We start from the raw sequence: 12,757 nt of genomic DNA, 5'->3' as shown, positions 1-12,757 counted from the left end.
AGAGGCAAGTAAGATGCTAAAAAAAGAGGGAGAAAAAAAATGGAGAGGAAGTGAGCTCAGGGGGAGAGCTCAAAAGGAAGCTCAGGGATCCATCCTGAGGGGGGACACTGGGAGATACACACACTCCCAGACTGACACTCATGCACCATGCATGAATACATATATTTACATTCATGAAGATTCCTCAACACCTAATACTTAGAACTCGGAGGTCACAAGAAGTAAATCCTCTTTAAGAGCCCTTTCACACTGGGGCGGGGGCGGCATCGGCGGTAAAACGCCGCTATTATTAGCAGCGTTTTACCGTCGGTGTGCGGCCGCTAGCGGGGTGGTTTTACCCCCCGCTAGCAGCTGAGAAAGGGTTAAATACCACCGCAAAGTGCCTCTGCAGAGGCGCTTTGCCAGCGGTATAGCCGCGCCGTCCCATTGATTTCAATGGGCAGGAGCGGTAAAGGAGCGGTATACACACCGCTCCTTCACTGCTTCGAAGATGCTGCTGGCAGGACTTTTTTTACTGTCCTGCCAGCGCATCGCTCCAGTGTGAATGCCCTCGGGGCTTTCACATTGGATGAAAGTAGCGGCACTTTCGGGTCGGTTTGCAGGCACTATTATTAGCACAATAGCGCCTGCAAACCGCCCAAGTGTGAAAGGGCTCTAAGAGTATCCATTTTGAAACTACAACAGCCATCTTAACTCTGGTAACCAGCCAATAGGAACAGTAGCCATCCTGGAATGGGTAATTATGTCATGTTGATTTTATCTTGTATGTTCTCTCAAATATTGATGTATTGAATATTATATAATTGATAATCATTCTCCCGAATCAATAACCGCCTTGTAGATTTTTCTCTAAAGATTCAAATTTTTCATTATATTTTTCTTTTTGCATAGTTTCCACATTTATTGACAAAACAAACGTCTAATTTATTTCACATTTTAACCACTTACTTACCTGCAGTATAGTAACGGTTGTACGTGTGAAATACAGACGTACTGTTTAATTGTCAAGTTCACAATGTTATTGATTCTACCGAGAAGTTATCATGGTGGTATTATGTCAAAGGGACAGTACGCCCATTTTTGTAAGTGTTTTTATTGATTTTCAAGACGTTCATGTAACGCAATCGGTATCTTAATTTCATGTGATTATTTGTGTTTGTTAACCAATAAATTTCTATTTCGTAATGCTCACATGTCTCCGTGAATAAGTTTCACATGCATAGACTGTGTCATATAGATTGATTTTGTATCTTAAAAATATCTTTGTTAAAAATTACTCAATAATAATTATTGTGCGGGAAACCTGTCCTTAAAAAGGCACATACTTATTACTACTTATTATTCACGACAAAGTACGAGACGGAAGCTATTGGCTACTTGCTATTGCACTTCCTTTTTCTAGTCCCGTCGTACGTCACCGCGTTCTGGACGGTCAGACTTTGGTGTGACGGTGTGTAGGCAAGACTGCTTGAGCGGAATTCCGTCGGAAGAAACCTTCGGAGTTTATCCCGACGGCAAAACTGGTCGTGTGTATAGGGCATAAGAGGTGGAAAAAAAAACCCTTCTGGTTCGCGTTTCTGATTGGAGCTTGGAGGCAGAAAAAAACATAAAACTCTCCTAAACTCGTCTAAACTGTGTATAAAAAATTCTCTATATGAGCGCTTTTTACTCCCAAGAGAACATACGTTTTTTTAAGCCCAGTGTGTATGGAGCCTAATGCCCTGTACACACGGTCGGATTTTCCGACGAAAAATGTTCAATGGGAGCTTGTTGTTGGAATTTCCGACCGTGTGTAGGCTCCAGCGGACATTTTCCATCGGAATTTCCGTCACACAAAATTTTAGATCTGGATCTCAAATTTTCCTACAACAAAATCCGTTCTCATAAATTCTGATCGTGTGTACACAATTCCGCGCACAAAGTTCCACGCATGCTCTCAATCAAGTACGAGATAGAAGTGCTCGTTCTGGTAAAACTAGCGTTTGTAATGGAGATAGCACATTCGTCACGCTGCAAATTTTAAAATCTTTTAATACAGCACATTCTCTTCTTCTTTATAATGCTAGATAATGACGTTGTTTTGCTGCTGATATTCACACAGAGTTCTGACAAACTGATTTCTTTATTATTTTTCGTGATTTCATGAATAATTTTTTTTTTTTCGTCAGATCTCCATAATAATGTTTAGATTTTTTGTTTATATATTTTTTTTTTATTATCCAGGTCTCCTATTTTTTTTTTCGTCAGATCTCCATAATGTTTAGAATTTTTGTATATATACACATATATATATATATATATATATATATATATATATATATATATATATATATATATATATATATATATAAATATATATATTTTTTTTTATCCAGATCTCCTATTTTTTTTATAGTGATCTCCATAATTTTTTCTTTCCTTTTGTGTCAAGTTACCACAACACCATTATTATCTTGTATTTTTTAACCTCAAAGAGGTTGGTGTTGGTGTCCCTTGTTAATTTGACATTGTATTTTTGAAATGTACCTGCCTACTCACAAACAAACTGTCCTTTTTGAAGTAAAACACATAGGCAAGTATTTGTGAAAAATAAATAGCCATTTATTATGGGTCATAACAAAATAAAGAGAAAGGCAATGCTGGAGAAACTGGAGAAATTTGCGAAGCCTTGGTAGCCCAGGGCAGACATCAATTATTTTACAGTCAAAATTGGTGGCCTGAGGAGTCCTTATAATAGTGAGCACAATCCAGTCCAGGACTACAAGAGATCAGGAACAGCAGCAGATGATATATCTGTCCCCAGGTTGTGGTCTTATAACAGCCTGTGTCTTTTGTCACACCAGACTGAACCCAGGCCATCACTTTCTTGTCTTCCTTCCACGCTTGCTTCCAGGCTGTGGCTCTGGTGTTGTAGTTGTGGCAGGAGGTGGAGGAGGAAGAGGACCATGGTTGAACTCACAAACGTGGCTTTGGCTTGTGAGTTCACCCCTCAACCCCTTATTTAGGGCTTGTAACATAACTTCTTCACATAAGAGGAGTTGGCCCTCCTCCATTTCCTGCATTTTCCAGGCTGCCATGTAGGCATAGTCCTCTTAAATATTAGGGGGTTCTGGGGGCCGCAGCAGCCTTCCAAAATAGGCCAAGTGCTGCCTCCTCCAGGTTACTCCTCTTCCTGGGACTTTTTTTTGGAAGGCGGAGGGGAGGGACCTGGGATTCGGGCAGGCTACTGGGCCCGGCCACCTCCTGTCTGCCACTTACCCCCGCCACCTCCTGGCTGCCACTTTCCACAGCCTCCTCCTGGCCGAGACTTTCCTGTGTATGAAAAAGGGACATAGTTTTAGTTTTTGGTTCATCACACACAATTTTCAGCTTATGACTGTTGAAATTGAATGTTAATAGATAGAAAAGACTATCATTCTAACCCCAGCATTTTTTATTCTTGTCCCAATCATTTGTGGCCACTACTGTCTAATGATATGTAAAACACTTTGTAAAATCAGAAATTACTGATCAATAATAACATCTAGTTAACATCATTAATTATTTGACTAGAAATATGTTGAACAATGCTATACCTGGCTCAAACTGGGCTCCTCCACTTCTTCCTGGCTGAAAGGCCCAGGCTGGACATCGGAAGCCTCAGCTGAGGTGGAAGGAAGCCTTGAAGGAAGACTGGAGAGTGCTGGCCTGGGTTCAGTCTGGCCTGCCAGAAAATGCAGTCTGTCATAGTACCACAGCCTGGGTACATAAATGTCATCTGCTGCAGTTCCTGATTTCTGGGAATCCTGGACCTTCTTGCGCTCCCTATTATAAGGCTCCTCATGCCACCAATTAGGGCCTTCGAATAGAGGATGTCTGCCGTGGGGATCACCGGCTTCACAAATTCCAGCAATTGATCCAGCGCTGCCTTCCTCTTTATTTTATTGTAATAAAAGGGGTGGTTTACCTGCCACAGACAGGGTAGCTCCCTGTACATATCAATGAATATGGGGATAAAGTCCTGATCATTCAATAGATCCATTTTGTCTGCAAGACACAACACACGACAAATCCTAATGTCAGGCTAAACTCTCCTAATCTTGTCCCAATATAGGCCTCAATCTATAAGCAGTACAGGCCACTGATGCACCAAGTTAAAAAATTGTACCTTCGTTCTAACGATCGGCACATCCGATACTCCTTCCTCCTCTCACAGATCGTGCGTACGCGCACACGTGTTACGCTTTATATACACTGTGCATGCGTGAAACTCCGCCCGCCCCTGACATTCTTTCTAGTCTATTTCCCACTCCTTGTCTTTTTGCGCAGTGGGAGAGCAGATGGCAGAGAAAGAGCAATTGCATGCAGAGGAGAGCAGCAACGACGAAAGCCTGGAGCCATGAACGTCCCGATCCTGGAGGAAATTTAAGGCCTCAAATATGTTCTTTTTTAGAGATGGTGGAGATGGTGGACATCTTGAAGAGGGCCGGCTATGAAGGGAAGCATGGACCATACCCAAACCCAAATGTCAGAAAGGCCACGATCATGGCTAAAGTTGTGAAAAGTCTGCACAGGAATTTTGGGGTACAATGATCCAAGGATCAATTGAGGAAATGCTGGTCAGACCTGAAACTGAGGGAGCAGGAGCAGTAGAGAAAGATCAAAAGAGTTCTTCAAAAAAGTAAGTAGTTGTCGTGTGTTTCTATTATTATTATTATTATCTATTATTATGTTTCTATTATTATTATTATTATTACTTGCATGCTGCTCCATGTGCTTTTCTTTACTGTTGTACTTGGCAACTTTCAGGTTCGTGGGCAAAGTAATCGTTCGTAGTAAACATTGTTCTTTCGCCCACTAATACGATGTTTTTGGCAGATCCAGGTTAACTACATTTGTTCAGGCCTATTTGTATTAAAAGAAGTTTATGACATTGTTGTCTAGATGGGTTTGTACTAGAATGAAATGCAAACTTGATTCAGTGTAAGGAGAGGACACTCAGCAGCTGTTTACACATCTGGACGCAGGAGCACTAGTGTGGGACACCAGAACAAACTTTTTAGGGTGTCCCACGCAGGTGCTCCAGTGGATACTAGGGGTGTCTCCATGTGTGAAAATTTGTACAAAAAAGGTAAGTATTCCAGCTTTAGAATGGGAAAAAAATAATGTCTCCAGCTTGGAACTCTGCCAAAAAAAGACAATTGCACGACACTTCCAAGCAATGTTTCATATTACTATTTCTGGCCTCAAATATCTGTGTGCTAAGTATACCTTTTTTTTATACACATAGAGAATAAAAGATTTGTGACATCTGAGAACATCAGGGACCCCCCACCCCGGAAAGAAAAGCAAATCCCCACACCACAACCAGAAGATGTGAAGGAAGGAGAGGTTTATGAAGTGGGCGAAATAGTGACAACAACAGGTGAGTGTCTGAGACCACAGCTTCAGGTAATAGATGTATGCCTGCATATTTTTAATACATGGTGTGTTTTTTTTATTTTAGGTGATGTGGATGTTGTGGAAGAAGATTTGCAGGTTATACTTTGAAGGTTACTTCAAAGTATAACTACCAAAAAGGTGGCCGCATCTACTATTACACATATATGGAGAAGAATTAGACTTTAACCACAACAAAATGGTGAATATACATCATCCATTAGCCTAAGGGAAAATGGCCGCCATATAAACAAAACAGTGCCCACAGTTAAGATGGCCGCTATAGTACTTCCGGTTTCTCGCTATATATTACGTAATAGAACAACCAATCCGGTTCCCCAGATGAAGACACGTGACGGTGTCATAACGCGTAGGGATTGGCCGGAGCGAGACACACACAGGAGGAGACGCGAGAGGGCGCTGAGAGCGCCGTACGTTCATTGTCATTTCTATTTTCGCTTTTTATTAATTGTTACAATGTAAGAGTCCACCTTTCATACTTAATAAACACTTTTGCACTTTCTAATATACTACACTAGTGGAGCCCCTTCCTTTTCTCCTTTCTTCCCCCTATCACGGTGTTACTGACACCAAAGTGTCATAGGTATTCCAGCAGAAGGCCTACAAGGAGAAATCTACAACCCATCTACTAATTACATACAACAGTGGCATGATCAGCATACTTGAACTCACAGATGCATTAATTAACCAGCCCTGAGGTGAGAGTTCTGGGAGACTGCATTATACTAACTGTATGAAGTTTCTATGGGCAACACCACTATATATTTTATTATTGAGAAGCCAGCTATTGGAATTTCATCTACCCCATCTCTTGTGATTTTTTAGTATCACCTTATTCCCCAGAAGGACCTGGCATATCTATCCACCCCCTCCTTTTTGGACTATTTATTTATATTGCACATTGAATAGTATTATGATTAGTCTTAATTTATCAGCAGCATTTACTAGTATTGCAGTTATTTCTACTAGCCCTTTTACATATATGTTTTTATCAGTTATGAATTTATGATCACTTTTTTGAATCCACTTTATGTAATTTTGGTAGATTTGTTATCACCGTTCACTTTACCATACCTAGAGGAGACATCCCTAGTTTATTGGATCACTGCGCGAAATCACCTTTATTGTTTAGCTTTTATTGGTGTAACTGTGAACACTTTTAGATTTTGCCGCGATCTATTTCTTATTTTTATTCGTATTTAAAAAAAACTATTGTGTGATACACATTTTGATAGCGCGAAGGCACATTCATCACTTTAGTGTCAACATGTGCTACCTGCCATTACGGGATATCAAGGTACACGTTTTGGGGGTGCAACCCATTCCTCGCAATTAAAGTAGATGAGAGGAAGGGGTTGCACCCCCGAAACACGTCCATTGATCCCCCATGATGGGAGCTAGCACATGTTGACATTAGGCATGGGATCAGGAAGGAAATCCCCATTTTGACTCTCAATTTGTGTGCATCTTCAAAATTTGGCTTTCACAGGGGTGACATCACCCCATCTGATGAAGGCAATATCAACACAGTTTGGACATACTAATGTCTGATATTGCCTTCACTTTGTCAAAGTTGAACTTTGTAAGTTCCTGAGTTGTGTATTGTTTTATGGTTTTAAACATGCCTGTTTTAACACAAAAAAGGCTATTTGTACTGTTAAAAACAAAAATGTTATTACTAAAATACGTTGGTTTGTTCAAAAAACATTTTCTAACGCACATGTGAATGTGCACAGAGTAAAAAGTTTTTTACCCAACAATGTGTGGCTTCTTCTTTCGATGCTCAATATCATTTTTTGGACTAAGTTGGTGTTTACACTGAAATAGGGGTTATTTACTAAAGGCAAATCCACTTTGCACTACAAGTGCACTTTCAGTGCAGTTTCAAATGCACTTTTGTAGTGCACTTGTAGTGAAAAGTGGATTTTCCTTTAGTAAATAACTCCCACAGTGCTTTATATTTTGTCACAATCAGGCCATTTTCGTGACTCTGCAAAATTCATTCATGGTGCTGAAAATGATGTATATTTTTAACAGTAATGCATTACATACATTAACAACAAAAACAAGGTGTGTGTGTAGCAGACCCACAACATAATAATAGTTCGCTGAAGAAGAGATTGTCACCTCGTGTATCAAATAAATTACGTTTGCACTATTGAAGAGAATGTCAAAAAAAAAAAAAAAGACCATTGGAGAACCTAGGAGACAGCTAAAAGAAACACAAGCAGCAAATCAAAGTAAATATTATTTCAGTTTAAATAAAAAAAAATATTTTAAAAATGTTTATTAAACATTTTCTGGCATATCAATGGCCCCCCTACCGGCAAAGTACTCCATATATTTTATACGGACCTCGTGTGCGCTTTGGGGGGGGCAAGCACTGAAAACCAGATACGAACCCACAAGCACAAACTGAGCAGTAACGATCGGAAAAGCATGAGGCTGAAAAGAGCAAATCGTCTCTCAGCAAACTTCTACTTACACGAGATTAGCAGAAGGAGCCCAAAGGGTGGCGCACTTGGTATTGAACTTCCCTTTTCTAGTGCCGTTGTACGTCACTGCATTCTTGACGTTTGGAATTTGACAAGATTTGTGTGACCATGTGTATGCAAGACAAGTTTGAGCCAACATCCGTCAGAAAAAAAACATGGATTTTGTTGTCGGAATGTGTGATTGTGTACGTGGCATTAGGGTTAAAATGCCTGAAAATTCACCAGCAAATAGCACAAAGACTTCTGCTGCTGAAGGTGTTATCTGAAATTGTTGTACTGTCTACCAGTAAGGTTTGCCTCGTCCTCCTTTTTCTTATTTTTGGATTTTAAAAACAGGTTTTTAGGTTTCCACATATAAAAATAATTAAATATAAATGATTTATGGGCATGAACATGTACATGATATCTGTCATAAAACCAGCAATATCTGTTGAAAATAAAAGTTTATTTTTATTATATTCGGTGTTCCCACATCATGAAATACTTATATGGTTTGAGTCGGCTTGGTTTCAATAGAGGTATACTGCCCTTGCATGAGAAACCTTTTACTTGTCCTCACACAATATTCATAGAGGCTCTTTAGGCTATTCAGATGTTAATGTCTGGGTTGGTAGGCAGGAGCTCAGAATTACCCCCAACTTGCTTCTATTACATGTAAGAGTACTGGCCAATACCAGTGGCGGCCGGTGGTATATATTTTTTTTTTTGGGGGGGGGGGGGGGGCTGCAAACAGGGCACAGCCAGCCACCCCCCTCCCTGGTCGGGTCACCTGCAGCCCCCCTCTAGGATCACCAGAAGGTGCATTGCATGTTCAGCAGATTACAGGCAAATGAGAGTGGGGTTGTACTGGTGCAGTACTGCAATGCCTGGATGCAAAGCCGAACCCTTACTAGCCCACAGGCTATGGTGGCTCTATGCATCTTAATGCTTTGATCTTCATTGTTGACTAGTCTTTAATCTTTCCATGTCAGAATACAACTGTCAAAAGAGCATGACTTTTCATCCACATTGGTCATCCACTGCATTATCTCATCCAGTGATGTCCTGGCGCAGCAGTAGAGGTATAAGTTATAGATTACTCATCCAATGGTTTTATTCAGGCTTTCTTCCTATGGGGGTAGGGCTGTGCTTTTTGTGATAAAAATAGTGTACTGTGTTGCCAGGGTGAAGTGTGTGTTACTGATTGGTTTGTGGGTGGAACTGAACTATTGAGGTAGGAAGGAGGGTGGATTCTACAATATGAAAGACTGTGTGATGAATCACAGCGGTTGTGTCCATACTCTCCGTGTACTCTTATAATACTACAGAAGTAAAGAAACAGAATGGGGTACACTGGGTGACCACAGAAGGCACCATATCCTGACAGCTGAGGCAGATACTCTTGCTCAGATGGCTTAGAGAGCACTGAAGAGGCATCCGCACAGGTTTGGCTTTGCAATAACTATTTTAACACCTCTGATCAGCCAACGTAAAGTGTTACTAAACCCACAAAAGTAAAATCAGTCTGTATATGCAGTAAAGCATGCTTGTTATACTCACTGTGGAGCCTAAGGGGCTAATCCTCTACATTTTGTAAAAAGGCTGTTTGATCCTGTATGCACAGATCCTCCTCTTCTTCCACTGACTCCAAAACAGGTCTGGATAAGACAGAGTTACTGGAGTCGGGCTGCACATGCTCAGTTTGGTGTGTATTGCTAGATCTTTTTTTTTTTTCTTGGGAAAGTGTTATCAGCACAGGGCCAATCAGCACTGTCCAGACAGAGGGTCAGGGGTCCTGCATCCTGATAGGACAGTTAGTCCCCATACAAGTTTTAACCAGGCACTGATAGAAGTCACAAGACTGCTATATACTGCTATTGAGAAAGAGTATTTAGCAGTTTATATTTACTAAAATGATTGCATTTCCATGTTTTGTGTACTGTGGGAGACCAGATATAGTGAATGCAGGGTCCTGGGTTTATCAACACTTTAAAGTGGATCTAGAGATATGGTGGAAACCACCATATTAGTGGTTGCACAAGCTATAACTGGGCTGCTTTTAGTAGACCGTGCCCCATAATTACTCCATCAATGTAATTCAGTAATTATAGGTGTGCGCAGCCTATTGCATTAGGGTGTGCACCCTAAAGCTCAAACACATATGCATGTGTGTGTCTACATATATATGACCCCGGCAAATTGATCTCTCTGCCGGCACAGTGAAAGAGAAGAACGTAGACACTTCTCTTATGGCAGAGCCAGTAAGAGGTAGATCTTTCGCATGTTCCTGCTGCTACACAGAGCGATCATACTAATGCGCAAGGGGTGAATAGGGTGTGCCTGGGCACACCGGAACACCCTGTGCGCACGCCTATGTCAGTAATCACAGCAGAAGTGGGCAGGATATGGCTCTGAATATGTCAAAGTTCTAACAGCCATCTGTGAGGCCAGGCAAACATGTATCTAAGCACTATCATGTGTTGAAGTGCTCTGCTACTGCTTATGTGAAACTACATGGTAAAAGACACACTTTTACTAATTGTGTTTTTTATTTTTTATTTAGAAGAAACGGCATGACAATTCTGCTGCACAGGTACAGCATGTCCAGAGGTTACCCCTAGTACAGTACAAAAAGGCATAAATTGACAGTACAAGTTCACCTGTGTTCCTGAACTAAAAACAAGAAGTTTGTAAACCAAGTATCTAATAAGTACATATTACTAAAACATAAAGCTTCCTCAGTTTTTTTTTTCAAATTTTGTGAGGGATTCAAGGGAATCATCACATAACCCCAGTACAATGGAGAGGGGAGTGGTGGGGGAAAAAAGAGGGGTGGAGGGGGGGTGTCCTGGCCAGATGCCTAGCGGCTCTACGCACCTCGAGAACTGGAAGGTGAAGGGATTATTGTTTGAAAGCTAATAGTGTTTGTTACTTATAAAAGCAATAAGGAGTCCAGATTTTTGTTGCTGCTCTTTCATCACCATGGTTAGGTTCTCCATTTGCTGCATTTCTGTAATTCTGGTAAGCCAGTGTGTTTTGTTGGGTGGAACAGAAGGCTTTTGCTGCAGTAAGGTGTTTCAATAAGGAGTTTTTATACCTTTTGTTGTAGAGCAGTGTATCATGTAGGAGAAATGCTGCTGAGTTTCCCCAAGAGACACTCCTGTGATGTTTTAATTGTTTGTTCTACCTTGGTCCTAAAGTCCCTCAGTCTGGGACACTCCCAGATAATTAACTTGCAGACCTTATTATAACAAGAAGTGGAGTCTGCCAAGAAAACATCATCATTCATATGTACCTATGACAGCATGAACTCCAAAAACAGACCTAGCCCATCATAAAAAAGAACACACATTGCATGCATACTGTACTAGTTCTAATAACTTACCACATTACAAATATCAGGTCCTGTTTCTTTGATTCCCCAGTAACATAATGAATATCCAACAAGGCGTAACAGCACTTGTTTTCAGGGAAGAGTGCTTTCAACCTCGGGAAAAAATTTGCACAGTCATCTGACAAGATTTCCTTCCCCTCTTGCACAATGATGTATTTTTCATCACTGCTGAAGCCAAAGAAAACGGCTTTCTTTCCAGACTTCTTCAGCTTCATTTCTTGGAACAAGAGGGTAACCGAACCGTCAACCTGGACACCTGATGCCTGCATAGAGAACAATGTGTACAGTCATTGGTAAGACCATGGCATATCCCTCTCTTGAGTTTCACATAAATTTAGGTTTTATTTGCTTGACGTTATATAAGGGTAAAGTTGAGAAATAAAAACCAATTCAAGTTTTTACCAAATGAATATGTCACTTATGGCAGAAGCATTAACTGAACAGCAATTTATTGCAGCCAATCAGCAGTCATAATTCATTACTTTCCAATGAAGAAAAAAGCACTGGGACTTTTATATACCGTAAGTTCATACAAAGTAGTGAGAGAGAGGACAAAAACATTCAGAGAGCTCGCTAACTCAGGTTAGGCTACTCACAACAAAAAGGTCTACCCTCCTGCGGGTACCCAGCAGGCTGAGGTTACCAGAAAAAATCATGCACCAATGCAAGGAGCACCAGACCAAAGAATAACAAAATTCAAAATAATTTATTTTTTTACACTAAAAAACAGCCAGTCAAGTTTTGGGGGCCAGAAAAAACCCTTTGTCAGTGCCACATCAAAACACAATATAATATAAATGTGATTGATATAAGTCTAATGTAGGGATCTACTGCTATCTACTGTTGGCTGCTAATATCACAGTTTTATGTGTAGTACTACCCCCACAGGAGCCGCTTGAATATTGTTGGTTCCTTACTATGCCTCTTCAACCCCAGGAACAGACTCAACCCCACTGGCACACCTAGCAACAATGTAGTGTAAATACCACAGTAAATGGACACAGGTTGTAGTGAACACAGAAATTATCTTTACTGTGAACTTGCTTAAGGAGGAAATGAAAACAACAGTGACAATAATATTGAATAGTAAGCAGATTTGTATGGGTGGAACAAAGAATAAAGGAGGTTAACCAGTTCAGATCCACGCTATAGCCGAATGACGGCTACAGCGCTGACCTGCTTTGCCGGATCACAGATCTCGACCCCTTACCACGTGATCAGCTGTCAGCCAATGACAGCTGATCATGTGATGTCAACAGAGCCGGTAATCGGCTATTTTTTCTCCTCGCGCTGACAGCGTGAGGAGAAAAAAAAAGCCAATCACCGGCGGCTGTGAGAGGGACATCAGTCCCAATCACGGCAAGCTGCCGCCAGATCATCAGTGCCCACCTGTGCCCCCTGCCAGTGCCACCTAGCAATAGGCAACAGTGCCGCCTACCAGTGCCCACCA

The 12,757-nt window shown here is 41.1% G+C and overlaps 1 protein-coding gene across 1 annotated transcript in view; it reads right to left on the bottom strand.

Annotated features, from left to right (window-relative positions):
• The window catches only part of LOC141140591 (cofilin-2-like), a 51,225-nt gene that overhangs the window by 6,885 nt on the left and 31,583 nt on the right, over nucleotides 1–12,757 (bottom strand). Inside the window, exon 2 of the mRNA XM_073627959.1 lies at nucleotides 11,299–11,570. Coding sequence (XP_073484060.1) covers nucleotides 11,299–11,570 — 272 coding nt within the window. The remainder of the gene's footprint in view (nucleotides 1–11,298; nucleotides 11,571–12,757) is intronic.

The sequence above is a fragment of the Aquarana catesbeiana genome, linkage group LG04 (genome assembly GCF_042186555.1).
Source record: "Aquarana catesbeiana isolate 2022-GZ linkage group LG04, ASM4218655v1, whole genome shotgun sequence".
NCBI lineage: Eukaryota > Metazoa > Chordata > Amphibia > Anura > Ranidae > Aquarana > Aquarana catesbeiana.
Note: the sequence above shows the minus strand (reverse complement) of the source record. Positions and strands in the feature narration are given on the sequence as shown.